We start from the raw sequence: 27,919 nt of genomic DNA on the forward strand, positions 1-27,919 counted from the left end.
ACATCTACACCACAGTCCTTGTACAAGAGCATCACAAAGGGAATATTGGTATTTGCACACCTCCAAATCTTTCAATGAGAAATAAGATTGAAAGCCTCACTTCCTTCTTCCCACTAAGAGCCAAGTTTCACTAAAAGCTGAGAAAGTTGCTTAGTGAATATTCTAGAGGGGTAGCAAAGTCTTTGTTCTGTCACAATCTAATAGGAAACAACCACCATGTGTATACATATACACACACACATCAGAAAAGAACAGAACACATACAGAACGGAATCATGGCAAACCAGGAAAGATCTCCCCACTTAGAGGATGGCACTTGAGCTGCTTCTCAAAAGGACTCCAAGAGGCAGGGGTAGATAGGGAGTGCATTCCAGGCATGGGAGACAGCCAGCCAGTGCAGTCAGAACTGGTTTAAAATATGTTTTCTGTTTTGTTTTGTTTTTCCCTTGGGCAGAGATGGAATTTGAACCAAAATTTCCGGCCTGCAGACTCTTTTCACTATACCAACCTGCTTCTCAAGGACTGTTTCAAAGTTTCTATTCGCTGTTTTCATTTTGTAATCTTGGCAGAGAAACAAATACTCAGAATTTTCCAACAGTTAACACTGACTTCAGCTTGACAAAAAAATGTCTGAGTTCTTAATGGCTTCTGACATATGAATATTCAGGGTTGGGAGGGAAGGTTCCATTCCTAAGCTTTCACTGATATAGGCAACTCCCAATGAGGAGACTCTCTTGGCCAATACAGTTCTGAAAATTTTCTGCAGTTCATACAGTCTTAGAGAATTGTCTGGAACAGCCAATCAGTCAGTCAATAAACTATGTGCATTCACTGTGTGATGGGGAAAATCACTCAACCCCAATTGCCTAGCCTTTACCACTCTTTTGTCTTGGAAAAGGCACTTAGTATCAACTCCAAATTCTAAATACATACAATAAATAAATAAATTCTAAAACAGAAGAAAGAGTATGTGTATATATATATATATATATATATATATATGACAGAGTATTGAATAGTTTTACAATGAACACATTCAAGCTAATTAACATCTTCAAAAAAAATTGGAGGATCTGGAAATTGGAAACAAATAAAAGGAGGGGAGTAGGGACCACAATAAACACAAGGGATTCAAAGAAAGACAAGAGTCCCAACTCTCAAGGAGCTCACAATTTTATGGGATACAACATGGAAATAACTATGCGGAAATAAACTAAATATAGGAAAAACTGTAAATAATCCACAGAGGAAAGGCACTAGACTTGAGAATCAGGAAAAGTCTCCTTAAAAGGTGAGAATTCAGCAAGGACTTAAAGAAGCTAGGAGATCAAGATGGGACAGAGATCATTTCAGCCATGGGGGAGAGCCAGTGAAAAGACCAAGTTGCCCCAGGTAGTATATGTCAGCAGTAAGATCTGAGGACAGATCTTCTGAGCTCTGAGACAGGAATCCTATTATTACGCCATATTCATTCTTGGGTGTTATCATATTTGTTCTTTTCCTGAATTTATGAACTCTTTACCTAAGCTAAGAGCAGCAATTAGATTTTTAAACCTCATGGTGCTCCTCCTCTCCAACCATCCTTGGTGTCTAGCACAGAGCCTTTAGGAACTTGATAAATATTTATTTAGATGGTTCGATAACAGTTGCACTTTTTCTTGCTGGAAATGAGGTAAATAAGGGATCAAAATTCCTCATAAACTATGCACACATCTTGTTAACACCAGCATGGAATTAATCATTTCCTAAAATATTTGAAGCTTTTGTGATTATTCTTGTTCCACTGATACTGGTCCTTTAAGAGATATCAGTTTGACCTTTCATAGCAACAATCTTCCCCTCTCCCCACCCTGGCTTAGTATCAGAGCTAGTCTCCTTTGTATAGGCTGAACCATTTTGCATTCAGCAGTGATCTCCACATAATTCAATAATCCACTCGTGGAGTGTATTAGATTTCAACCAATGATTTGTACTACAGGGATTTCCTTACTCAGAGGTCACCGAATCATATGACCAGTTGGTGGTGTGATAAGCAAAAGATTATAACTGGAAGACTTCTTTTTTTCCACTCCCATCAGAACAAAACATGGGATACCTGCAGGCTACAGCCCAATGCAAACAATGATTCTGGCTGCAATGATAAACCCCACAAAACAGTTAAACCAAAAGCATTGGGACTGAGTCCAAACACTTGGCTTCTGCTGAGGTCAGAGAACTCCTGCTCCCCCCTCCCCTTTCCTACTTTGAAAGGAAAAAATAATAATAATAATACAATTACCTCTTTTCATGGGTTTTTTATCTACCACACAAATACAACTGATAACACACCACCTAGAGATCATAATCATGCCATTGCCACGGGATAGCATGCCCACGTCCTTCTAGAAGGCAGGGTGGGAGAGTGGTAAAAACAAGGGACTCTGGGTTGGTCCTGATCTCCACTAATTACTAGCTGTGTCGCCTTGGGCTCAATCTTTCCAAGTCTGTTTCCTCGCCTTGTAAAGTGAAAGATATTCAGTCATACTATCCAAAGGCAGTAAGGTGGCCCAGTGGATAGGTAGTTGAGCGTGGAGTCTGGAAAAACTGCTTTTTGTTTTGTTTTGTTTTTTTCAAATCTGGCATCAGATACACTTAATAATCATGGGTTGTCATAGGTTAGGGAGGTGACGTCACCTTTGTCTGCCTCAGTTTCCTCAACTGAAAAATGAGGATAAGAAGAGCACCTACCTTGTGAGGCTGGAGTAAGGATCAGATGAGAGAATATATATATACACACACACACACACATATATATATATATATATATATTTTTTTTTTAAGTGCAGGGGCTCAATGAATTGAGAGCTAAGCCCAGAGATGAGAGATCCTGGGTTCAAATCTGGTCTCAGACACTTCTTAGCTATGTGAACCTTGGGCAAGTTATTTAACCCTCATTGCCTAGTTCTTATTGCAGTTCTGCTTTGGAATATGGAAAGTAAAGGTTTAAAAAAAGTGCTTAGCACACTGCTTGGCGTATAGTAGGTACAATATAAATGCTCATTCCCATCCTTCCCTTCACCTACCTCGCAGGGCTGTTCTGAGTCTCCAATTAAGCAATAACTGCCACAGTACATGTAAAAGCTGGCTATTATTAATATGCAGGAACCAAATAAAAAGACTCACAAAGGGTATAAAAATATACCAAAGGCATTTCTCTTGTGAAGGGATATCCATTTGTCCTAGAATCAAAGGGAGTAAGGGTCTGTTTCTGTTATTCACCCTTCTCACAGAAACATCTGGTCCAATGAAATATGTGTTGGATGTGGAGTCAGAGGAGCTGGGTATAAATTCCAGTTCTATTCCTTACTACTTCTAGGATCACTGGCAAGTTATTATATATACATATATATGTGTATATATAATTTAAAATATATAATTATATATGATTATAATATTTTGCTTTATATTATATTTTTATTTTATATTCTTATTATATAATGATATAAATATTATTAAAATATTTAATATTTTAATGTTGTATATTGATATATTTTAATATAGTGTATATTTTATTATATTTATAGGTTTTAATATATTAAAGTATTATATTATATTAAAATATGATAAGAACACGACCTTCCATCTTAGAATTAATACTGTGTATTGGTTCCAAAGGAAAAAGAGCAATAAGGGCTAGGCAATGGGGGTTGAATGTCTTGATGAGGGTCACACAGCTAAGAAGTATCTGAAGTCTGATTTGAACTCAGAACCTCCCATCTCTAGGCCTGGTTCTCTATCCACTGCTCAGTGGATACACTACCCAGCTGCCCCAAGGAAGTTCAAAAGACCTCTCTGAGCTTCAGTTTCCAGATTTATAAAGTGACAGGGCTGGCCTAGATGATCTTAGAGGTCAATTTTTTTAGCTGTCAAACTGTGATTTCTTATTATTTATTGACAATTAATATTTACTGAGTATTTATCAAAGTTGATTGACTGACTGAATCAACCAATGGGCATTTATTAAGCATTCATTCAATTGGGGCAACTAGGTGATGCAGTGGATAGAGTGCTGAACCTGGAGTCATCTTCATGAGTTCAAATCTGGTCTCAGACAACCCTGGGCAAATCACTTACTCCTGTTTGCCTCAGTTTCTTCATTGTAAAAATGAGCTGGAGAAGGAAATAACTAACCACTATAGTCTCTTTGCCAAGCATAACCCCAAATTGGGTCATGAAAAGTCAGGCATGACTGAAAAAAATTGTGCTCTCTGCCAATGATACAAAGATAAAAATAAGAGAATCCTATTCTAATATACTGAACATCTATGATGACAAAACAGTGCCATCTCTTCATTTAGAAAATTTAATAAGTATTATTTAAAACATCAGATAGGGAATAGAGAACCAAGCCTGGAGACAGGAGATCCTGGGTTCAAATCTGGTCTCAGACACTTCCCAGCTGTGTGACCCTGGGCAAGTCACAACCCCATTGCCTAGCCCTTATTGCTCTTCTGCCTTGGAACTAATACACTATATTGATTCTAAGACAGAAGGTGAAGGTTTAAAAAGAAATCAGGTAGGAAAATAATTTTAAGGTCAAGTTATTAAAATGGTTTTAAGAATTATACTTCAAATCTCCAAGAGCAGAAGAGGTGACAGCTTCCAGGATATGGAATGTATCCCATCTATCCAACACTAAATCACTGAACTCTCACTTTCCTGTGTCTGCATACAGAGACCACTCATGACCATCCTCACGCGAATGGAATTTCTGTGCACAGATCAATGGGCAGGAACAACCAAAAGGGAAGCCTGGGATACAGGGGACGTGACCAATGTCATCTCTGCACACACCTGGGCAAAGGTAACTTCTGAACAGGCAGATCTGCCTCCCAACTGCTTGTTACCCTTACCCTGCCAGTATCCTGAGGAATGCCACAGAAACGACAAAGCTTCCTTAGAGGGCAGGTGGATGATAAGAGGGAGACATGTTCAAAGTTTAAAAAAATATTTTTGAAGAACCACCTTGTGCACTTGAGTTACTATGAATTAGAATATTCAAAGCTTCAACTGTATGCATACTTACTCAACCTTAGGATGTCCTATCTTACTCAGGTAGTTAAAAAAAGAGTTTTACAAGATTCTGTCTACAAAACAGAGGAAAGAAAGATCTCTCCATTTGCTTCAATAAATGGAAATGGTACCTCCTCTCATCTGGAAGTTTAGGTAAATATCTGTCAGTCTAACATTGATGTTGTCCTATATTGTGTTAAGAATGTTGAAAAAACACAAAACTATAATCACAGTGAAGTAATCTCTTGAATGAGAACGAGAAATTCTGACAAATTCATTTGGGGTGGGAGTACTGGAAGTCCAAATTATTTTTCTAGTTGTCCTACCCAAGTCATTACTCTGGTGGTCTTAAAAGCAGTAACTGTTTTCTAAACACTGAAGAGGCGTGTTTGAACTACAGGATAAATACAATCATATACAGGTCCAAAATTAGAGAGATGGCAGCCTTATTTCAGGTATCATTTGGGTTGTTTGCTAGAAAACTATTAAAAAATGACAAGATGATAAACCAAAGTATAGATTCCAAAAAATATTTCTACCTTTAAAAACTTGATTTCCATCCATAAGTGATATACCTAGATTTGATTGTGGTGCCTCACCATAAAAATGATAAGCCCCAGACAGGGGAATCATTAAATTATATTTCCCATCCCCCTTTAACAAGTGTACTGGGCAGCCCTTTCATGAAGAGAGCTGCACTAGTATATCTGACAGACTTCTTTGGGCTGCACAGGAATGTTTCACAGCCTGTATAAGGGAGTCTTCAGTACATGTCAAAGCAGGTGTAGGAAAAAAGCGGCCATGTGCACTTTCATCCCCTTTAGAAATTAGTATCCTATCTGGATTACAACAATGGGTCATCCCCTTTCAGGAATGTGAATCTATCAGGATTGTCTTGTCTTGTTATGAAAATCTGACTTTAAATGCAATTAGGAATTAAAGAAATGCAACTCAAAACAACTCTGAGGTATCACCTCACACCTAGCAGGTTGGCTAACATGACAGCAAAGGAAAGTAACAAATGTTGGAGAGGATGTGGCAAAATTGGGACATTAATGCATTATTGGTGGATTTGTGAATTGATCCAACCATTCTGGAAGGCAATTTTGAACTATGCCCAAAAGGTGCTAAAAAGACTGTCTGCCCTTTGATCCAGCCCTAGCACTGCTGGGTTTGTACCTCAAAGAGATAATAAGGAAAAAGACTTGTACAAGAATATTCATAGCTGCACTCTTTGTGGTGGCCAAAAATTGGAAAACGAGGGGATGCCCTTCAATTGGGGAATGGCTGAACAAATTGTAGTATAGGATGGTGATGGGATACTATTGTGCCATAAGGAAAAATGAACTGGAGGAATTCACTGGGGACTGGAATGAAGTGATGCAGAGTGAAAGGAGCAGAACCAGGAGAACATTATACACAGAGACTGATACATTGCGGTACAATCAACTGTAATGGACTTCTCTACTAGCAGCAATGCAATGAGCCAGGACAATTCTGAGGGATTTATGAGAAAGAACACCATCCACATCCAGAGGAAGAACTGTGGGAGCAGAAACACAGAAGAAAAACATGATTGATCACATGGGTTGATGGGGATATGATTGGGGATGTAGACTCTAAATGATCACTCTAGTGCAAATATTAATAATATGGAAATAGGTCTTGATCAATGACACATGTAAAACCCAGTGGAATTGCTCCTTGGCTACAGGAGGTGGGTGGGAGGAGAGGAGGGAAAGATCATGAATCATGTAACCATGGAAAAATATTCTAAATCAGTTAATTAAATTAAAATGTTCAAATATTTAAAAAATGCATTTAGGCACTAAAGCTTGAGCCTGGCTTATACACTATGTATGCCTCATATGTTATAAATTGCTTTTTGCCTCAAAAAAAACCCCCTAGATTTAAAGGCCAAAAATCTGAACTAATTTAAAAGAAATGAAAGAGCTAAGATGTCAGAATTAAAAAACAACCTACCCCAAATATATACCTATCCTATCCCCGCCACATATAAGCACAGACAGATTTATTCCAATACTAAGGAATTCTAAACCCTTGACAAAATACCCAGTTAGATATTAATTTACTAACTCACGATGGACTCACCTCTGTAGCGCCATCTTTGAAAGTCTCACTGTAAGTGCTGTCAGGTGTGCTTCGCTGGTCGTCCTTGAGATAGTTGGCATGAGGAGCCATGCTGGGGACTTCATACTGATTCTGCTCAAAGATGACACCACGGGATTCCTCACTTTCTCCTCTTGGATAGTGCACAGATGGGGCCATGAAGACGGGTGTAAACTCTTCAGCCTTCACCACAACTACTCCTGCCACACAGCCTGCTGAACCCTCAGACACATTTGCACTGTATTGTTCCCTTTTTAAGGTCTCCAGGTGATCTTGGTTCAAAGAAAGGTTAACTGGAACAGTCTTTAAGACCTGTACTCGGTTTTCTCCTCCACTCAGGTTGCTCTGGGCTTCATTAGTCCCAAGGCAGTTTCTGTTCATGCCAAACCCAGAAAAAGAGGAAAAGGAGGAGATGGGTGGCAAATAAAGAAGGAAAACATGGTGAGTGACTCATTTTTAATGACTTTTTTTTCCTCTCTTAGAGATATCACTTATATGAAAACCAACTGATACTTGGGCCCCCAAATTATCAGCTAAACCAAAGAAAGGATTATAGATAATCCAGGAAGCCTGAGACTAGAGTATTTTCCAAAATCTGGGGAGATGAAGCAATAAGGTTTAAATCAGAAAGGATCTCTTAGATCTCAGATATAATTGCTTTGGAAAGGGAGGAAAGGACTGATAAAAGTAGGTAAGTCTCCATGTAAGCCTTTGGGTATGAGGGACTAACCAATAGCAAAGTAAGGAAGCAAAGCGCTAACTGGAGAAAAACTGTTGGTAGTCAACTGCATTCATTTGCACATTTTATTTTAACCACCAAGAACTTTTATTTCCCTGTGAACTATTCATAAATGTTGATAAATATGGGAGGCAAATTCATGTTTTATCAGATTGACCAAATTGAGTGCCATCTACTTCATGAAACCTTTCCAAATCCCCTAACTAGAAAATACTTCTCCCTTCCTGAATTTCTAATAGCACATTTTCCTACCACTCCTACACTCCACCCATATTCTAATCTATATTACACTTATTTGCATCCCTGTCTTATTGGCCCTACTTAATTTAAATGCCTTGAGGGCTATGGGACCATATCTTTCTTATTCATTTATGTATCCTCAGCAAGACCATATCATTCCCCAGTTCAATAAAATCCAGTGGCTCCCTATTACTTCCAAGATCAACAATAAAATCCTCTGGCTTGTAGGATTTAAAAGCCTTTCACAATATGACCCCTTCTTATCTTTCCAGTTTTCTTAAGCTTTAGTTCACATTCTCTACAATTCAGAAACATTGGTCTTCTTGCTATTATTCCCACTACACACTCCTTGTCTTTCATTGACTCTCCATACCTTAAATGCTCTTCCTCCTCAGGGCTTTTGCCTGGTTTTTCTTGCCTTCAAAATTTAGCTCAAATCCTACCTCTGCAAGAGGTCTTTTCCAGTCTGTACCTCCCCCTCCACCTGTTGCACCTTCTTTCTGATATTGCTTCTCACTTACATTGCATCTTTCTTGTATGTGATTCCTTGTGTGCATATTATTTCTCCCATCAGAATTTGAGCTCTTAATCAATAGGCATTTATTAAGCACCTATGTCCTAAGCACTACTGTGCTAGGTGTTTTACAAACATTACCTCAATCTATCCTAACAACTAATATCTGAATCTAATGTCTCTGGAAACAGTCAAGCTTCTTCACTAATGTGACTTATTAAGGCGGTAACTACATAGTACTTAGTGAAGATGTGGAAATACACACATCTAATCTGATCAAAAGAGACAGTCAAATGGGATAGCTGGAGCCAAAAGCCTCAAGGAACTGTCTACACTGATGAAATTAAGCACAGACCTGCCCAGCCTCCATTTTCTTCTGCACCATGTAGAAACAAGTTCAGGTTGAAATTGCCCAAACATTCCCCACAGCTGACCATCCTTTCTGCAGACTAACCAAAGCATTTTCCCTGCTTATATATTGCAGACTGCACACATTTATTAAAAATCCTAAAAGTGCTATTTCTTTGGTCTCCATTTCTGTGAAGTTTGCTTCAACATTTCAAATTTGCCTTTCCCCAGAATTCCTTACTTGGTTGATTAATTTTTTTAATCTATTTAAGCAGAATTCCTTGAATTTGTGAAGAGGCAGGGATCCAAAGAAACAGAAACCACTATGTTCAATTGTAGTGCCTTCATGAAAGGTTAGACCATCACTAGCCACTTCTAGAAGACCATACCAGGAACCTGCAGGAAGAATCTGAAAGGAGGGTTGCTAGAACTGAGATTATTGGAGTGCATTGACTTACCTGGGACAGAAATAAAAATTGTCCTACACATCAACTGAGTAAAACAAACCAAGCAATTTTTTTTTGTAATAACAAAGAGTAAGAAAGGACATTAGCTCACCAAGGGGGGAATGTCAGAAGAAAATACAGTTGATAAATGCAATGAAATGTTATTGTGTCATAGGAAAGCCAAATAACTTATACAAATTAATGCAGAGCCAGAAAAATCTACACAGTGGCCACTGGAAAAAAATTAGAACTCTGATAGATGAAGTGTCCAATTGTGACCTACAGGACATGATGGTGAGTCACATCCCTATCTGTAAAGTGGTGGAAGACAATGGGTGCAGAATGAGGTATACATTCAAACATGATCAAAATGGAGGTTCTTTTGATTGACTAAACTTTTCTGTTTCAAGGAGGGATTCAATTGATGGGGGGAAAGGAGATATTTGGAGGTGATGTTGATAGTTTTAAAAGGAAAGAACATCGATAAAACATTTAAAATAAATGTAGCATTAGAAATGGTATATTATATTTCCTATTTTTAAAAGTGGAACCATATCACTCTAATTTCCTGTTATTTTAACAAAAAGAGACTTCAATATGCAAATACCTATAATGTAAAATCCTATTATGATATCACCCATTAGAGAGTGGATTTATTTTTACTGACACTTAATTGGAAAAACAGTTTTCTCTAATTAATTCACTTGAGTCATACAACAATCCTGCAGCATAGAGACTGCAATTATAATATCCCTATTTTATAGATGAGGAAATTGAAACTCAGAGAAATTGACTTGTTAGTGGTCACATAGCTTATGTCAAAGGTGGGATGTGAGCCCAAGTCACTTCTGCCTCCAAATTCAACATGCTATCCACTCTCTAATATGCCTTGCTTCTGTAGGGCAAACCATATTCTCTAAAAAAATAAGAGCTACTCTCTTCATTTGAGAAATGAGATCTTCATTAAAGAAATTTGTTAGAAAGGTAAAAAATAAAATTAAATAAGAACTACCTAAAAGTTTATTATAATAAGAATTGTGATCTTGAGTACAACACTTTAGCTATCCCTGAACATCAATTTTCTTCATCTGTAAAATGAATGGGTTAGTCTAGGAGGCCCCTAAGTTCTCTTGCAGCTCCCAAACTATAGTCCTTTGATAATAATATAATAGATAACATTTATAGCACTTATTATGTGCCCAGGTACTGTGCTAAGCACTTTACAACTATTATTTCATCTCATCCTCACAACAATCTGGAAAGGTAGGTGCTATTATTATCCTCCTCTTATAGATGAGAAAACCATATCAAACATGGAGTAAGTGACTTGCCCAGAGTCACACAACTAGGAAATGTTTAAGGTCAAATTTCAATTTAGATCTTCCTGACTCTGGGTCTGGCACTCTAATCACTCTATGAAGTTCAAAATACAGTAGTGTTGGTCTCATCCTCCAATCCTGACATTATAAAAGGTTTCGACTCTAAAGATCCAAGTAATAATTACAATTGAATTGATGTCACTGATTTACTTTTAAATAATATACAAGAAATTAGGGATGGATAAAATCACTCCTCTTCTCCATTAGCAATGATCCACCTTATGTCGGTTATTGGTGCTTTGACTTTATAAAGTAGTGTCTTGTAGATCATCCCATTTTGATCCTCATTTTCTAGAAGAAGAAATTCTGGAAAAGTTAAGTTTCTTGCAAGTGATGGGATATGGACTCAAACCCATGATGGCTGGCTTTAAATCCATGGATTTGGGATTTTCCTAATATTCTGTAATCAGGACTTATAAAACATAGCCTTTTTCTAATCCTTCAATGCTAATTCTAAGTGCAGGGTTTAGCAGATTGTGGTCCATTTGGTATAGGTTCAAAAAGTACAGATCAATTGGCAGGAAAGCATGCCAATCTTGACCCCAACATGAAACTCAAAAAGGGTGTTCTTGTTGAGTCATTTTTCAGTCATGCCCAATTCTTCATGATCTCATTTGGTGTTTTCTGGACAAAGATATTGGCTTACCATTGCTTTTTCCAGTTCATTTTACAGTGGGGAAATTGGGACAAACAGGGTGAAGTGGCTTGCTGAGGGTCACACAGCTGCTAAGTGACTGAGGCCAGATTTGAACCCAGGAAGGTGAGTCTTTCTGACTTCAGTCCTGGCACTCCATCCACTGTGCCACCAGAGCAAGTGATGTGTCTTCAGTGTTATGTTTCAAGTAGAAGCGTGATCACACAAAAACTCAAAATAGGGCAGGAGAGTCAGATTCAGAGAGTCCACACACCATCACAGGCAGGATATTGAACAGGGCAGAATGGTCATTCTGTTTCTGTCATTCACAATAGCTGAGGTTTGGTGGAAAGGGGTCTTTGGGTATTACTGAGAGACCTGCTATTTGTAGAAATGAAAATACTATGAAGATGTTATATTGGAAGCAAACCTACCTCTAGATAAAATTGTGAAATAAGTGAAGTTTGCTTTTGGAACCCCTCCATCCTAACTCAGTGCTCAATGCCTGCTTCTCTCGCCTTCCACAGAGGCTCTCAGTGCCCTCCCAGGTTCCCAAGAAGCCCAACACTCCCAGACACTGAAGTGTCTCCCTCAAGCCCAGGAAGCAACAGAAACTAAATGATCTCAACCTATTTTCTCTCCTCTTCATCCTAAAATCATCAATTTAGGACTGGAAGAAAGGCTGTCCAGTCTAATCTCAATTTTACAGATGAGGAAACTGAGGCATAGAGGGATGAATTGATTTATTGAAGGCCATAAAAATAGTCCATCACAAAATTGGGACTTGAATCCAAGACTTTTGATTCCAAATGCAATACTCTTTCTAGACTATGTCCTATTCCTTCAGAGTCTTCCTTTTATAATAATGGAGCATTCAGATAACCTAATCTCAATTGATATGTTATCCTTTTGAGACCTGAAGCTAATCCTGATAATCTCATGTAGCAGGGAAGGCAGGGAGATATTTTGGGTCAAGAAAGCTTTTCATTCCCTTCCTCCACTTAAGTGGCCAGCTTCATTTCCAAAGAAAAAACAAATCTCCAATCTCTGCTCTTCTCTCAAGGGTGTTTTTTTTTTTATTGAATACTGTGATTTTCAATTAATATGGATCAAAAGTTTATTAAGTGTGGTTAAAGTATAGTTAAAAGAATGTTGGACTAGAAAAGAAATTGAGAACTGAATTCTGCTCCTCAATCTGCCACTGAATTAGTGCATATCCTGAGGCAAGTCTTTCATTCTCTTTTAGTGCCTTAGCTTCCTTATTAGTAAAATGGATAGAGTACAAAAATATTTATAGCAGTTATTTTTCTAGTGGCAAAGAACTGGAATGAAAGAGGTGCCTTTCAACTGAGGGAATGGCTGAAACATTTAGGGTATATGAACGAATGAAGTAGAACATTGTTGTGTTGTAAGAGGTGATGAAAAGAATGGATTCAGAGAAACTAGGGAAAACTTGTAGAGGGAAATGAGTAGAATAAGTATAATTGATGGTATAACAATTAATATTATAAAGATGAACAATTCTGAAAGACTTAAGAATACAATTACCAGCCATGAATTCAAAGAACTCATAATTAAATATGATACCCACCTCCTAATAAAGAGATAATGGACTCAGAAACTGACATATCATTTTTCAGATGTGACCAAAACAAGAATTACTTTGCTTTGACATTGCATACTTGTTTGTCATTCAGTCATTTCTCAGTTATGTCTGACTCTTTATAATCTGATTTGGACTTTTCTTGACAAGGAAAATGAAATGATTTGCCATTTCTTTCTCTAGCTCACTTTATAGATGAGTAAGCTGGGGCAACATGAGTTAAGTGACTCTAGTAATTGTCTGAGGCCAGAATTAAACTCAGGAAGAGGAATCTTCCTGACTATAAGCCCAGCACTCCATTCACTGTACCACCAAGTTGCCCTTGCATATTTGTTAAAAGGATTTTTGGTTTGGGATTAGTCTGATTTTTTTTTTAGAAGACTGGGAAGTGAAAGGGAGAGAAAGTACGTGTTTTTCTTAATTGAAAAATTTTAATATAGCTTTGTAAAGTTTTTTTTAATCACTAGGGTAGACTAAATGATCTCTAAGCCCATTATTGTTCTGAAATTCTAGGTCTGAAATTCTAATCTCAGAATGCCTATATGTACATAATCTATATTACACATAGAGAAATATCTTATTAAATAATAAGATCATTCCTTACCTTTTATCTTGATCTTCTTGACTGTCACTAGCTTTGCAAACAGTGAGCAACCTTTTATCTCGAGGAACCTGTGAATGATATCATTAATTGGTCAGGCATTTAATAGAGATCACATATAACATTGGAAGCTAGAACAATCTAGCAAGGAAAAATATGAAGCTTTCTTTAGATCCAAATCACTCAACCAGAAATCAGGCTGGCTTAGTAGGGGTCTACAGCACAATAGTTCTAGGTACAACTAGGTAGGGGCAGCAGTCAACTAGCTACCCAAAGATCTACTGCTTCTTGCCATCATGGGTAGCTTTGCATGGGTCCTCACCGGAGCCTGAATTCTCTCTTCTGTTAATCTTCCCCCACCTCCTTGGCCACCTCCCTTGGAAGCTTCAGAATGAAGGGAGCAAAGGGGAGAGTGAATAATAAATCTGGACAGCTCATTTGCCTTGGATCCACTCATAACTCTTGTAAGAGTACCTATCCAGGAACAGAAGCTTCCTCTCTTCCTTGCTTTTTTAATTCAACAAATAGTAAAATCAAATTTTCTTATGACTCTAGTCTACAGAGATAGAGAGAGAATGAAGAGACAGAGAAAAGAGAGTCAGAAGGGAGGGGGAGATGGAAAGGAGAGAGATCTTTCTTTGACTACTTCTTCTTGCTAGTTTAGGAGCAATTAAGGTTTAGGATTGTCTTCATATACCCCAATCCTAGCCAAGCTATTTTGCACCCCCCCAAAAAAAACAAAAAACTTTAGTATGCAGTCTGTGAGAGCTTTTCTGTAATCTCTCCCTTCTCAGAACTCTTAGGGCAGCACTTACTAAGGATTTGACTCTCTTGGCTCTTATAAAAGATGGCCTGGCATCACTAGTTTTCCCTTTATTTGTAGATGTCTTGCCTCTCCAAATAGACTGTCAACTCTTTAAAGGAAGCGACTAAGAATTCTACCATCATGATTTCCTTCTGATTCCAGAACACTGCCTTGCATATAGTAGGCACTCAATAAATATCTAATGATTGACTGGTTTTTGGCAAGGAGAGGAAGGAGATGGAGGCACGGGGTACCATGGCTAAGCTCAAGCCAAAGAGAAAAAGCTAGGCTTTCTAGCGTTCGAATGGTATGTCTCTATGTTTGTTACAGAAACAACTACAAAATGGGGAAAGCTGTCATGGAGTTGAAAGGAAGCAGGAAACTGAAATCAATAACTTGTGTTTCTGTAGCCTTAAGGTTTACAAAACATTTGCCTCTCAAGAACCCTGTGAAGAACATTGTGGTAGTGGTAGTGGTGGTAATGGTGGTCCAGTTGGGAGGAGGATGAGGGGAAGGAGGGGAAAGAGGAGTAACAGTAGTAGTAGTAGTAGGAGGAGGAGGAGGAGGAGGAGGAGGAGGAGGAGGAGGAGGAGGAGGAGGAGGAGGAGGAGGAGGAGGAGGAGGAGTGGTGGTGGTGGTAGAAGTAGAAACACATAGTTATATTATAAATCAAAATTATAAGTCACATTATTAAGTCCCTTAAGGTTTAAAAAGTGCTTTTCAGGTATTACCTTATTTAAACCTTAGAACAACCCTATAAGGCAGGTGCTGTTTTTATCCCAATCTGACAGAGGAAGAAATAAAGGTTCAAGGAAGTTCCCAGTTTTGCCTACAACCACACATCTAGAAATTGTCAGAACCAAGATTTAAACCCCATACCCACTTTCCACTTCTGCATACTACCGTTTGACATAGCAGCATGGTAGGCACTTAATAAATGTTTATTGATTACTGATTGGTTGAAAGGGGATGGGAGACTCCAGTGGCTTTGGGTTTTGCTCAGCTGTTTTTCTTTGTTTCAAGGAAGAGCTCATGGTAGGGGGAGGGAGCAAAAGAGGGGAGGTTCTATTGAAATGTCATTCATTTATTTATTTATTTATTTTAAATCCTTATCTTATATCTTAGCATCAACTCTAAAACAGAAGAGTGACAAGGGCTAGGCAATCAGGGTTAAGTAAATTTGCACAGGGTCACACAGCTAGGGCAGATTTGGAACTAGGGCCTCCCAGCTACAGGTCTGGTACGTTATCCACTGTGCTACCTAACTGCCCCAAAATGGCATTTAAAAGAACGTAAAGGGCATCAATGAAAACAATTTTTAAAAAGAAGGGGGAGCTTACTTTACATCTTTTTTTCTTCTTTTGTCTCATGAAGAGAATGGAAACAGAAAACTTTTTACCTATTTGAGAGTACACTAGAAATAAAAACTTTGTCTTTCCCTTTAATTAACCTGAGCAAGGTTATCTGGTCTCAGATACTTACAAGCTGTATGACCCTAGGTAAGTCACATAACTCTGATTGCCTCAGTTTCCTCATCTATAAAATGAGCTGGAGAAAGAAATGGCAAACCAATCTAGTACCTTTGCCAAGAAAGACCCAAATGAGCTCACAAAAAGTCTAACACAACTGAATGACAACCCAAACTCTGTTAAATATTTATTGTTAAAAGGGTTTTTTTTCCCTCAAAGTAGTATCTTTAAATGTAATAACTAGTCATTTCTTTTGGAAAGCTGTCTTGACAGTTAAGAAATATGTTTGGAGTTCAAGGGCCACCTCTGACACAAACTGACTTCTCTGACCGTGGACACAACCTTTCCCAATGCTCCCCACCAATTCTCTAAGACTGTAAATTGCAGATATGTAGCCTATCTGTCTTAGAAGGCAGGTTTCATCAGAAGTTTCTAATTCTAATGAAATCACAAGTCTAACCCTGTAAAAAAAAAAAGGGAGGTTTTGCTTTAATTGTGCCTTTTATTTAATTTAATAAGTATATTGCTGTTTTACATTTACTATAAACATTATTACTTTTATTATTAAATATTAAATGTGTATCATTTTAATATATTTAATATTTTCTATCAAAAGAGGTAAATACAAGTCTATTTTTATATTAAATGTACATTAATCTCTTATAAGACTTTGGAATGTGTTAGAAAGAGAATGGAAATCAAGAGAACCTGTATTCAAATCTCATCTCTAACACAAACCTGCAAGTCACTTAACCTCTCAGGACTCTTCAGCAACTCTATAAGACTACAAGTTTCAGAGAAGGTCCTAAAATAAATTGGTAGAAGTTCTTCACTTGGCAGCTCCCCAGACTGATGAAATCACAAGTTCAGTTAAAAAAAAAAAGGCTTATTAGCCAAATACACCTCCATTTTATGCTATATTGGACCAAGCAGTGGCTATATACTACTATGGTCTGATGTCAGTATATCTGATCATCAGGAACAATCACAAAGGGGAAAAGCAATGTCTGATCATAATCATAAAGCTAACGTGATAATCATCATGATACTATAATTTCCCAAAATTATATATCCAAAGGACCCACTAGATTTGGAGTCAGAAGACTAGGATTTAAACTCCATCTTTGCTACTTAATGACCTCGATGAGTGACTAGTAAATGGAGGAATACGGATGAGATGACACAATAAGCATTATAGAGGGTAGCATGGCCCAACTCAGAGTAGCTGCCAATGGGGCAATAAGTCTCCAGAGGAGCACCCCAGTGGAGTGGATTACAGTAATTCCCAGGTCCATTATATCTCATCCTATTGGAGGGGAGCTTGATCCATGCCCATTGGGAAAGGGAAAGAAGGTTTGAGTATATTAGTACAGGAACTCTTGAGTTACCTCGTGCAGGGATGAGAGTGGTGGGTAGAGTTATCCAAAACCTTAAGGGATTGTTTCAGAAACAGTCATTTCCCTCTCACTGGGGGAGGGAGATATCCAACAAAAGTTGGGTATGTTGTAAGAAGGAATTCTTTTTCAGGTTTAGGTTTTACTAGATGGGCTCTGAGGCTCTTATCAACTCTGAAATTCTCTAATTCTGTGACCTTGGGGAAATTACTTCTTCATCCCACTCATAAGTTTCCTCATCTGTAAATTACTTGTAATTGATGACCTCCAAGTTTCCTTCCAATTAAAAAATCCTCTGATCTATGGACAACTCTTTGTATTTGATACAGGGTAGGATGGCAATTTCTTTTCCTTTCTCGAGGCTCAGATGGACTATGAATGAATCAAAACAGATCTGGTTGTAAGTATACAGGTTAAGGACTTCCAAGAATTCCTGATGAAAAGTCCAGAGCTATGCAGACACTTTGAAATGAAACATGAATCAAGAAAAAAAAAAGATGAAAATGAATGAACAATCATAAGGAATTAAACCAGGATAAACTGCTTACATTTTAATATGAGATGATACACAGAATCACTCTGAATGCCATAATCACTAGGGGGCACAGAAGGAGTCTAATTAGAAAGAAGTTGTAGAAGCATCTAGGTGGTACAGTAGACAGAGTTAGACCTAGAATCAAGAGGACTTGGGTTCAAATCTGGTCTTAGACACTTCCTAGTTGTGTGGCCCTAGGAAAGTCACAAGCTTTTGCCCATCTGTCTTAAGAGTTACTACTAAGATAGAAATTAAGGGTTTAAAAGTGATTCTATCTTAATTATCTTTTGCAAAAAAAAGAATAGAAAAAGTAGGGAAGAAGAATACACTGTGGATGGGGTAAAGGAAAAGGTTGAGGAAAATTATCTCACACAATTGGAATACAGTATACATGCAAAAGTCTATACAAAGAAAGACAAAAGGGGGAGGGAGAGAGACAGAGAGGCAGAGAGAGAGCACAGAAAGAGAGACAGAGAGACAAGAGACAGAGAGAAAGAGAATTGGGCAGAGAAATACATTTTACTGAACAGGGAAACATGTGAGAAAGAGGGGAAAGGAGAGCAAGGAATTTGTAAGAGCATAGATTAAGGGAGCATTAGATCTAAGGGGAAAACTCTAATAATTATAAAAATATTATTTTTAAGGTGACAAAGAATTAGAATATCATTTCCAGTAATAAATGATGAAGGAGATAGTTTCAGAGAAGCTTGAACAGAGTAGAACTGGGAGAATGATTTATCCAAAAACAATATTGTAAAGTCAAACAACTTTGAAAAGTTTAGAAACTTTAATATAATGAACAGTCATAAATCCAGAGAATTCTGACAAAACATGCTACCTGCCTCCTTATGGAGAGGTGAAGAATTCATTCAGAATGCAAAATGTGACATTGTTTTTTGATTGTGGCCAATACGAAAATTTGTTTTGCTTGACTATACATGTTTGGAACAAGATTTTGTTTTTCTTTATTCCCCAAATGAGCAAAGGGGGAGTGGAAAGGAGAAGAATTATGCTAATTGAAAACAAATGAATTGATAAATAAATTAATATACAACTTTCCTTCCTCTGGATCAAAAAAAAAGAAAGAAAACCTAAAATAGTACTCCATGCAATTGATTAGAGTGAGAGAAGCATGAAGGCCAATGCTGACAAAAACCAAGAAATACATTATAATGAATTAATGATTAATGGAAATGTATTAAGTTTGAACATGATGTGCTCCTATATTTTGGAAGGATTCAATGTCTCCGTCTGAACTGAAAGGGAAGAGTTTTATGACCATTTCCATTTTAGATAAACAATCTGTTCTCTTCCTTGGCAAAAACTCAGAGTTCATAGAATGAAATGGTGTCATTTCTTAAGACTATCCTCAAATTTATATTCTAAGGAGTCATTTCTCTTTTCAGATCCAATTAAGATGCTCATCCTCTTTATGCAATCAGAGATCTAGTAAGATAGGTTCTTCATTAAAGGTAAAGAGGTCAAAAATCTCTTTGAATTCTTATACTTAAACTCAAAAATGAATTGTTAATAAAGAAATATAATTCTCCTTTTATTCATATAGAACTTGAAAATGGACTTAACAGAGGTCATCTGATCCAACTTTTTCATTTTACAAAGTGAAAAAACTGAGGCTCAGAAAGATTAAAAGCTTTCTAAGAATCACTGAATCTCAGAATTTAGTAGTTAAAAGGGACATCTGAGGCTATCTAGGTCAATCCATAACCCAAAGGAATCCCCTCTAGAATACACATGACAAATAGTGGTCCAGCTTGAAGATCTCCAGGGAAGAAGAACCCACTGCCTCTCCAATTAGCCCTTTCCAGTTTTAGATAGATCTAATTGTTAGTAAGTTTTTCCTGACATCAAGTTTACATTGCTCTCTTCTACCCATTATCCTTGGATCTCTCCTACAGAACCAAATAAAACAAGTCTAGTCCCTCGTCCACATAATAGCCCTCCAAATATTGTACTTGGATAACAATTATATCCACTTTGAATATTATCTTTTCTGGGATAAGAATGCCCAGCTCCTTCATTTAATCCTTATAAGATATTGATCAAAAGTCTCATTATTCTTTCTTTTTGCCCTCTGTACAATCTCTAGCTTATTAATATTCTTCTCCAACTATGCTATATGCAAAACAGTGTGCTAGAACCAGATAAAACTGGCTCTCAAGAGCTTATTATTAGACTTTCAGTGTCATCATTTACATCTCAGAAATTGACAAATGCTACAAATCAGATCTTGATTTGTTGGGGTTTTTTGATTGTCTAGAACATGATGGGAACTAAATGTAGAAGTGTATCATATGTACATTTTATTCAGAGACCTTCTTATTAAATATTACCAGCATATCTTTGTGTATATATGTATATTCACTGCAGATGAAGTCTGGCAAAGGTAGAATTTAAAGGAACTCTGTCCCTCTATTTCACTCATTCATTCTAATTATTGGGAAATTTTCTTATTATAAGCCTCTAGTTGTCTTCTTAAAATTTCCATCCATTGCTCTAGCTAGTTGTCTTCTTAAAATTTCCATCCATTGCTCTAGTTCTACCCTGTGAGGCCAAGCAAAACAAATTTAATGTCTCTTCCACATCCCTTCAAAACCTTGGATATAGGTGTTATGTCTTCTCTTCTCCAGGCTAACTTTTCTTAGCTCCTGAGCAGCATGCACATAAAGGATTATCTGAGTAAAAAGGTAGTGATATCTAGAGGACAAATGGGAGAGTGAAGATGCTGACATTTCTTAAAGTTGAGGTGAATGAGAGGAAGAGTATACAGACATGAAAAAAGTGAAGGTAGGGAGTGGGCACTAGATGATCCTTACTCTTCTCTGAAGTGGAAAAAGAAGGGTTGAATGTACACACTCGGTTTGTTGTAGAAGTACATTGAATTCAACAGGGAAGAAAACAGGGTTAGAAAGGAGAGGAGAGATAAGTGGGAAGAAAACATCAAAGAAGAAATAGTGACAAGCAAAACAAATTTCCTGATACTGAAGAAAGGATTAAAAAGGAAAAATTAAAAGAAAAGCAAAGAGAAATTAAAAAATTGAGGTGGTTCAGGTTTTTGGGGAAAGATGATAAGTTCTGTCTGGCAGATATTGAGATTGATATAACAATATCCAGGTGGAGATATCCAACAGGTAGCTGGAAATGTGGAGCAGGGGCTTAGGTAAGAGAGTAAAGCTGGTATGTATACCTTTGGGATTCATCTACATGAGATAATAATTGAAGTAGTTATGAGTAAAATGGCTAATGGTTCCAATAGTGTACACCAGGAATAAGAGGGCTTAAAAAAATAATCAATTGCCAAATTGTCAAAACCTTTTTGATTCTACACTCACATCACACCTTTTATCTGTCTCCTCCTCTCCACTCAGATAATCTGAATCCATCTTGTTCCAGCCTTCATCTTGTCTCACATGAACTATTGCAACAGCCTCCTACAGGTATCCCTGAATTTAGTCTTTCTCCCTTAATAAATCCATCCTCCACACATCTGCTTCCACAGATCATATGACTGACCATGTCATTCTTTTACGGAAGAAGCTTCAGTAGCTCTCCTTTGACTCCAGGAAAAAATATAAGCTCTGCTGTTTGACATATAAAGATTTACAATATGACTTCAGCCTACCTGTCTGGATATATCTCATATTACTCTTCATACATTTTCTGTTGTAACCAAACTATTCTACTTGCTGCTCCTGGTATTTTGGAAAGGGTGCTATACTTGGGAGTTAAGAAGACTTCAGTCAAAACCATTTGGTATTGGCTAAAAAAAGTAAAAAGTAGATCAATGGGGGCAAAGCAAATGAGGGAGAATTGGAAATAATGAAACTAAATAATCCAATATTCAGTAATTCCAAAAACATAAATTACTTAGGAAAGAATTCCCTATTTGGACTACTTCCCTATTTGGGAAAAATGGAAAACTAGCCAAAAAAAATAAGGCTTAGACCAACATTCTACAACATATTCCACAATAAATTCAAAATGGATACATGCATCCTAAATATGAAAGATCATACCATCCACACATTCCCCCCAAAATATAAGAGAAGCAAATCTTATATTTTGCAGCTATGGGTTAGGGATATTAACTATATTACATAAAATTGGAAAGATTTTTCAAAAACAAAATCATTGCACACTTATATTAACTAGTAAAACATGAAGCAGAGCCAGCAAAACAATCTAAATACTGATCATAATGATGTAAATGGAAAAAATAATCACAAAAGAAAACAAATTTTAAAAGAATGTTGCAAAATTACAAGGCATAATCTTGTCCCAAAAGAACTGTATAAGAAGATATCTCCTACAACTTCTTTGCAGAAGTACACAGAGGTATGGTGGAAAGGGAGATTCTCTCTCATAAAGAACATTGCATTCATTTAAATTCAGATTTTAAAAAATATATTGGATTGGTTTTGCTGAATCTTTTTTCTTTTCTTCCACTTAAAAAAAAAAAACTTTGTTATAAGGGATGGTTTTCTAGGTGAAATTGGGAGAGTGATACAAGGGAAAATCTAAGTCATGTTAGAATAAAAGATATCAATTAAACTTTTTTTTAAGCCATGGATTTGAATCCTGTCTCTAGAGTGACTTTCACTCAAACTCCATGAAACTCAATTTTCTCATCTGTAAAATAGAGATAATGATAATACCTGGGGAACCAAACTTACAAGGTTGCTATGAGCCTTAAAGGAGATAATATATTAACTATATCTGCTCTTTTTTCCCACCTTGGTGCCACTGTACAGCTGGTCTCTAAAAGGGTACTGAGCACTACTCCTCTTAATGCTGCTTTCTTGAAAGTCTGGTACCACCTGCTAGGGGAAGTCTTTCTGGATCTTCTTGTTAGTGTTCCTGTCCTCCTTGAGTTATGACACATTAGCCTGAAATCCCATCTCTAGACCCAGTTCTCAATCTACTGAACCACCCAGTTGCCCCCAATTCAGATTATATTAATGTAATGTAAGGACTATACAGTCAGGCATTGTTTTTCTATTTTGTATTTGTATGTTCAGCTCTTCATATATAGGCACTAAATGAATACATGTTGTTTAGATTTGAATTAGGGATATTTAGCCTGGAAAAGAGAAAACTTGAGGGAGTCATGATAGAGGTTATACATATTCTGGAACTAGGACTAATGGATGGGATTTTCCAAGAGCAAGTTAATATGTTGCCAGGATCATACTCTTTTTGAAACCAAGTCTTTCCAGGTTGATCATATCAGTGGAAATTTTGCTCCAGTGCCACAACTCCTCAGGAATGCAAGATCACCTCTATAGTATGACAAGTGTTAAAGTAAGACTTTTGCATGATATTTATGCTCTCTAAATCATTGTTGTCCTAAACTATATTTGGATTATGTGTATGCTCAAGCTTAGATCTACTACTAGCCTCATACAGACGTGTGTATGGCCAGGGAGGTGGTAGGGGTGCTCTCCAAATATCTATCATATTTAACTTATCTAAGATTCTATTCTTCTCCTTAACTTTTTCTTTTCTTTCTTTCTTTTTTTTGTCAGATTTATCTAGTTCTGAGGAGGGAAATGAAAGTCTGTTGTCATTATTTTGTTATCTATTTCCATCTAGATTTCATTTAGTTTTTTCTTTAAAAATCTTAATACCATAAAACTCTTAATGTTTACAGGTCCAATCCCAATACTGCTTCATTATCCACAGTAGTCCCCAACATAATATAGTTATGCTGTTCATTCCTTCCAATTATATCCATATTTTAGCTCCAATTCTGTCAGAGATCATGAGTGCTACCCTTGCCTTCTCTGGATCAGCTGAGGCATAGTATATTCTGCTCCACCTCCTCACCTTCACTCTAAGGTTTTTAAGTGTGTTTCAATACATACTTTTTGTAATCTATTTTCTTCCCATGGGTGAATTTATCCCATCTATACTCAATGTTATAGTTACTAGCTGTGCATTTCACCTACTCCATTTCTCCTCACTATTTGTCCCCCTCTTCCTTTCTTCCTGCCATATCCCTCCTTAGATGTCCAATTTCCTTTAATCAATACCTTTCCAATTCACACTCCTTCCCCAAATTCCTCCCTTATCCTCTTCCCTTGTCCTCTTAATTCCAAATTAGTTCACCTTTCCAAAATTCTTTCTCTTTGTCCCTTCCCCCTTACTTCTTAATTCTTATTCTATCCAACTTTCCAAAAATCCCTTCCTTATGCCCCCAATTGTGCCTTCCTACTTCTTGATATTAGTTTGATTCTAAAAATCCCTCCCCTACCTTGTCCTAAGAGTTCCTTCCTTATCTCTTCACTATACCCTCTACTTCTTGATATGTACTCCCCTCTAAATATCCCTCCTTTCCCTCCCTTTATTTATCCCTTGTCCTCCTTTCTCTTAATCCACCATTTCTTCTCTTATTCCCTCAGGCCTCCTAGGTGACTTCCAGTCCCTTCCTTATCACATTCCCTTCCTTTTCTGTTTCTCTATGTTAAACAGATTTTTTACTTTTCCAGGTGTGTATGTTGTTCTCTCTTTATCCCAGGTCTGATGAAAGTAGAGTTCTAGTACTTCCAGCTCTCCATCTCCTTTTCCCCTTTCTCCCCTTCTGTATGACAGTTCCTCCACTCATTCCTCATCTATATGAGATAGCCATTCCACCCTACATCTCCCATGGTCTATTCCACTACTATTTCAGCTCATTCCATTACATTCACCTCAACCTTGAGTCTTCAATCCATAAATGCCTCTTCAATAAATATTCAATAAATTAAATAAATGCCTAGGCAATAATGCCATTCCCAAGAGTCATAGATGACACTTTCCAATACAGGAATTGAACAACTTGACTTTTTTTGGGTTGCCTCTAATTACTCTTTCATTAATTTTGTATGTTTCTTATACATAAAGTTTTCTGCTGAATTTTGGGGTTTTCCCCAGGAATAGTTGAAAATTCTTTAGTTCACTAAATATCAATTTTTTATCTTTTATAATTATGCTCAGCTTTGCTAGATGTGATTCTTGATTGTGAACCCAGTTCTTTTGTTTTGAGAAATGCTATTTTCCATGCCCTGCATTCTTTCAATGTTGTAGCTGAAAAGTCTTGTGTTATTCCAACTATAGCTCCACAGTATTCTAAATCATTTTTTTCTTATTGTTTGTTGTATTTTCTCCTTAATCTGGGAGCTACATAATTTAGTAATGATGTTCCTGTGATTTTCGTCTCTGGTTCTCTTTGAGGTGGTGATCACTGGATTTTTTTCAAACTCTGTTATCCTCTGATTCTAGAATTTCTGGGCAGTTTTCCTTGATGATTTCTTGGAGTATAATGTGTACAACTTATTAATTGTAATTTTCTGGGAGTCCAACTATTCTCATATTGTCTCTCCTTGATCTATTTTCTAGATTTATTGTTTCTGTGGTGTTTCATATTTTCTTCTATTATTTCTTATTAACTTAGGAAATCATTAGTTTCCCCTTGTCCAAATCTATTTCTTAATACATTATTTTCTTCCATAAGTTTCTGGATCTCTTTCATAATTTTCTTGATTTTCTTGCATTTTTCTTTTTTTCTCCTAATTTTTCTTCAACCTCTCTCATTTGGTTTTTCAGGTCTTTATAAAGCTCTTCCAAAAAAGCTCTTTTTTGAGTGTGTGACCATTTGCCATATTTCTTTGCTGTTTTTCAAGTAGATGTTTTTACTTCACTTTCCTCTGAGTTTGAGCTGAAATCTTGTCTGTCTCCATAATAGCTATCAATAGTTGAGTTCTTTCTCCTTTGCTTGCTATTTAATAATTTTTAAAATTGTAATAATGTTTTTATTTTAGTTCTATTTAACTTTAATTTGCTTTTTTTAAACAATTACATGTAATAAATTTCCACATGAGATTCCTGAAGTTATATGATCCAAACTATTTACCTCCCTCCTTTCCTTCTCTCTTCCCAGAACTGGCAAGCAATATTATGCAAAACATATTTCCATATTATTCATTTTGTAATGAATAATTATATAAAACCAAAACCACAAATAAACAAGTAAAAGAATCACATGCTTTCATCTATATTCTAATTCCCACAATTCTTTCTCTGGAGGTGAATAGTAATCTTTGTCATAAATCCCTCAGAATTATCCTGGACCATTCTATTGCTAAGAGTAGCTATGTCTATCATAGTTGATCATTCCACAATATTGCTGTCACTATGTAAAATGTTCTCCTAGTTCTGCTTATTTCACTCTGCATCAATTCATGGAGGTCTTTCCAGTTATTTATGAAATCCTGTTCATCATTTCTTACAGCACAATAGAATTCTATCACCATTGAATACCACAACTTGTTCAGCCATTCCCCAATTGATGCTTGCTCATTTTTATTTACTTATTTAAATTTTAGTGGCCAGGACAATAAACTTAATTATTGTTGACTTTTTTGCTGGAGTCCCAGGATTCCTACTGTGGTACTTCAAGTTCCAGAATTTTTGTGTGTGTTGTTTTTTCCTGAATCCTATTTAGTTATTTCAGTTTTTATAGTCTAGGATCAGATGTACTCCCAGTCTCCCACTTAAACCCCATTTTGTGATTGACCTCAGGTGCTCCAACCAGAGCCCACAGGCAGTTCTCCCACAGCAAGTCCAAGTCTATCTCCTCCTATGGCAGCAATCAGAGTCTCCACTCTCTAGGAAGTGATCACAACTGATAGGCCCCTGTCCCTCAGCAACCACCCTCACCAGTGTGTGCTCCTTCCTTACTCCTCTTCTCCTAGTCTGCACCATTGGATAGAGCATGTATCTAGTTCTTGCTCTTTAGGTCCCCATAGTCCCTCCTTAGCAGTAAAGCTTGGGTTCCTGCCCTTTAAGGCCTGGTACCTGTAGACTCTGTGGTTTCCACTCCTTCAGTCCTTAGCTGTGAGCCAGTAGGGATCTCTGATGCAGACACAGCTTTTCCTAGGGAGCTTAACCTGCAGATTCTAGTGGTATCCTTAGGGATGCAGGCTCCTGGGGCTAAGCAAACAAGGTTTTCTTGAGGTTGCCAGTTGTGGATTTCACTCTGTTTGCTCTTTTCCTGCATGGTTGGGACTAAAGCTAAGGAAGTAAGCATTGTCCCTGGTTATTCAATTTCACCCCTGACTCCTGTTTTTGCCACTTTTTTAACATTGATTCTGTGCAGTTATTTTTGGTTGTTTGTGGTGGGTATTAAGAGGGCAAGGAAGTTTCATGCCCTACTCTTCCACCTTCCCACAATCTCAATCTCTACTTAGTTTCTACAAAATTCCAGAGGACAAGAAAGTCTGGCACAAAGAAACAGGCTAAACTTCTATCAACTGTGCTTCTGCACTAGACTAACTGAAGCATCTTGTTTTTTGTTTTTGTTTTTATTTAAACCCTTCATTCAACAGAAAAAAACACCATACACCAAATCATCTTTGTATTTCAGGAATGTTCCCAAATAGTGTCTATTCAATGTGGGAAAGATAATTTCTTTCAGGAAATATAACCTACAATTTAGAGCAGTATTTTGTATTAAATTCCATTCATAACTTTGATACACTCATACTATAAACTCCTAAGTAGTTATACTATGCATATATGTGAACATATATGTATAAAGGTCTATTATAAATGTTTAGTATTAAGGTAGGAAGATATTTATCCAATTCTTTTAGTAAAGTAGGAGAAAAACTAAAGCATGAAATGAGAACTAAAATATCCTTTGTTCAAAAATGCCTCCCCTAGACATTTTTGGAAGGTTAATAAGATTATTTTCTAAAATACAATTTTATAATGAATCATAAAATCCAATTCACAACACTGTTGAAGTTTCTCTCATCACATTACTTTCCTCCAAGAAAAGGAGGAAAGCAAAAGAGATAGCATGATTTGGAGCACATATTGCAAAGCAGGCTTGAGTAAGATAGCAATGGCAACCACTAGACACGCAAATTGGGAAGAGAGTTGGATTGGATAGTACCCAAATAAAATGTCAGTTTTGCAATATAATCTAGGGCTCTAATGGCTCGTCTTTAAAGCTAATTTTAATTCCATA

At 37.0% G+C, this 27,919-nt stretch overlaps 1 protein-coding gene across 3 annotated transcripts in view; it reads right to left on the reverse strand.

Annotated features, from left to right (window-relative positions):
• The window catches only part of GRHL2 (grainyhead like transcription factor 2), a 220,899-nt gene that overhangs the window by 140,235 nt on the left and 52,745 nt on the right, over positions 1-27,919 (reverse strand). For all 3 annotated transcript variants that reach the window (XM_007488168.3, XM_007488169.3, XM_007488167.3), the window contains exons 3-4: positions 13,690-13,757; positions 7,165-7,555 (exon numbers count right to left, since the gene is read on the reverse strand). In XM_007488168.3, the coding sequence (XP_007488230.1) occupies positions 7,165-7,555; positions 13,690-13,757 (459 nt within the window). The remainder of the gene's footprint in view (positions 1-7,164; positions 7,556-13,689; positions 13,758-27,919) is intronic.

Source organism: Monodelphis domestica, chromosome 3, assembly GCF_027887165.1.
Source record: "Monodelphis domestica isolate mMonDom1 chromosome 3, mMonDom1.pri, whole genome shotgun sequence".
NCBI lineage: Eukaryota > Metazoa > Chordata > Mammalia > Didelphimorphia > Didelphidae > Monodelphis > Monodelphis domestica.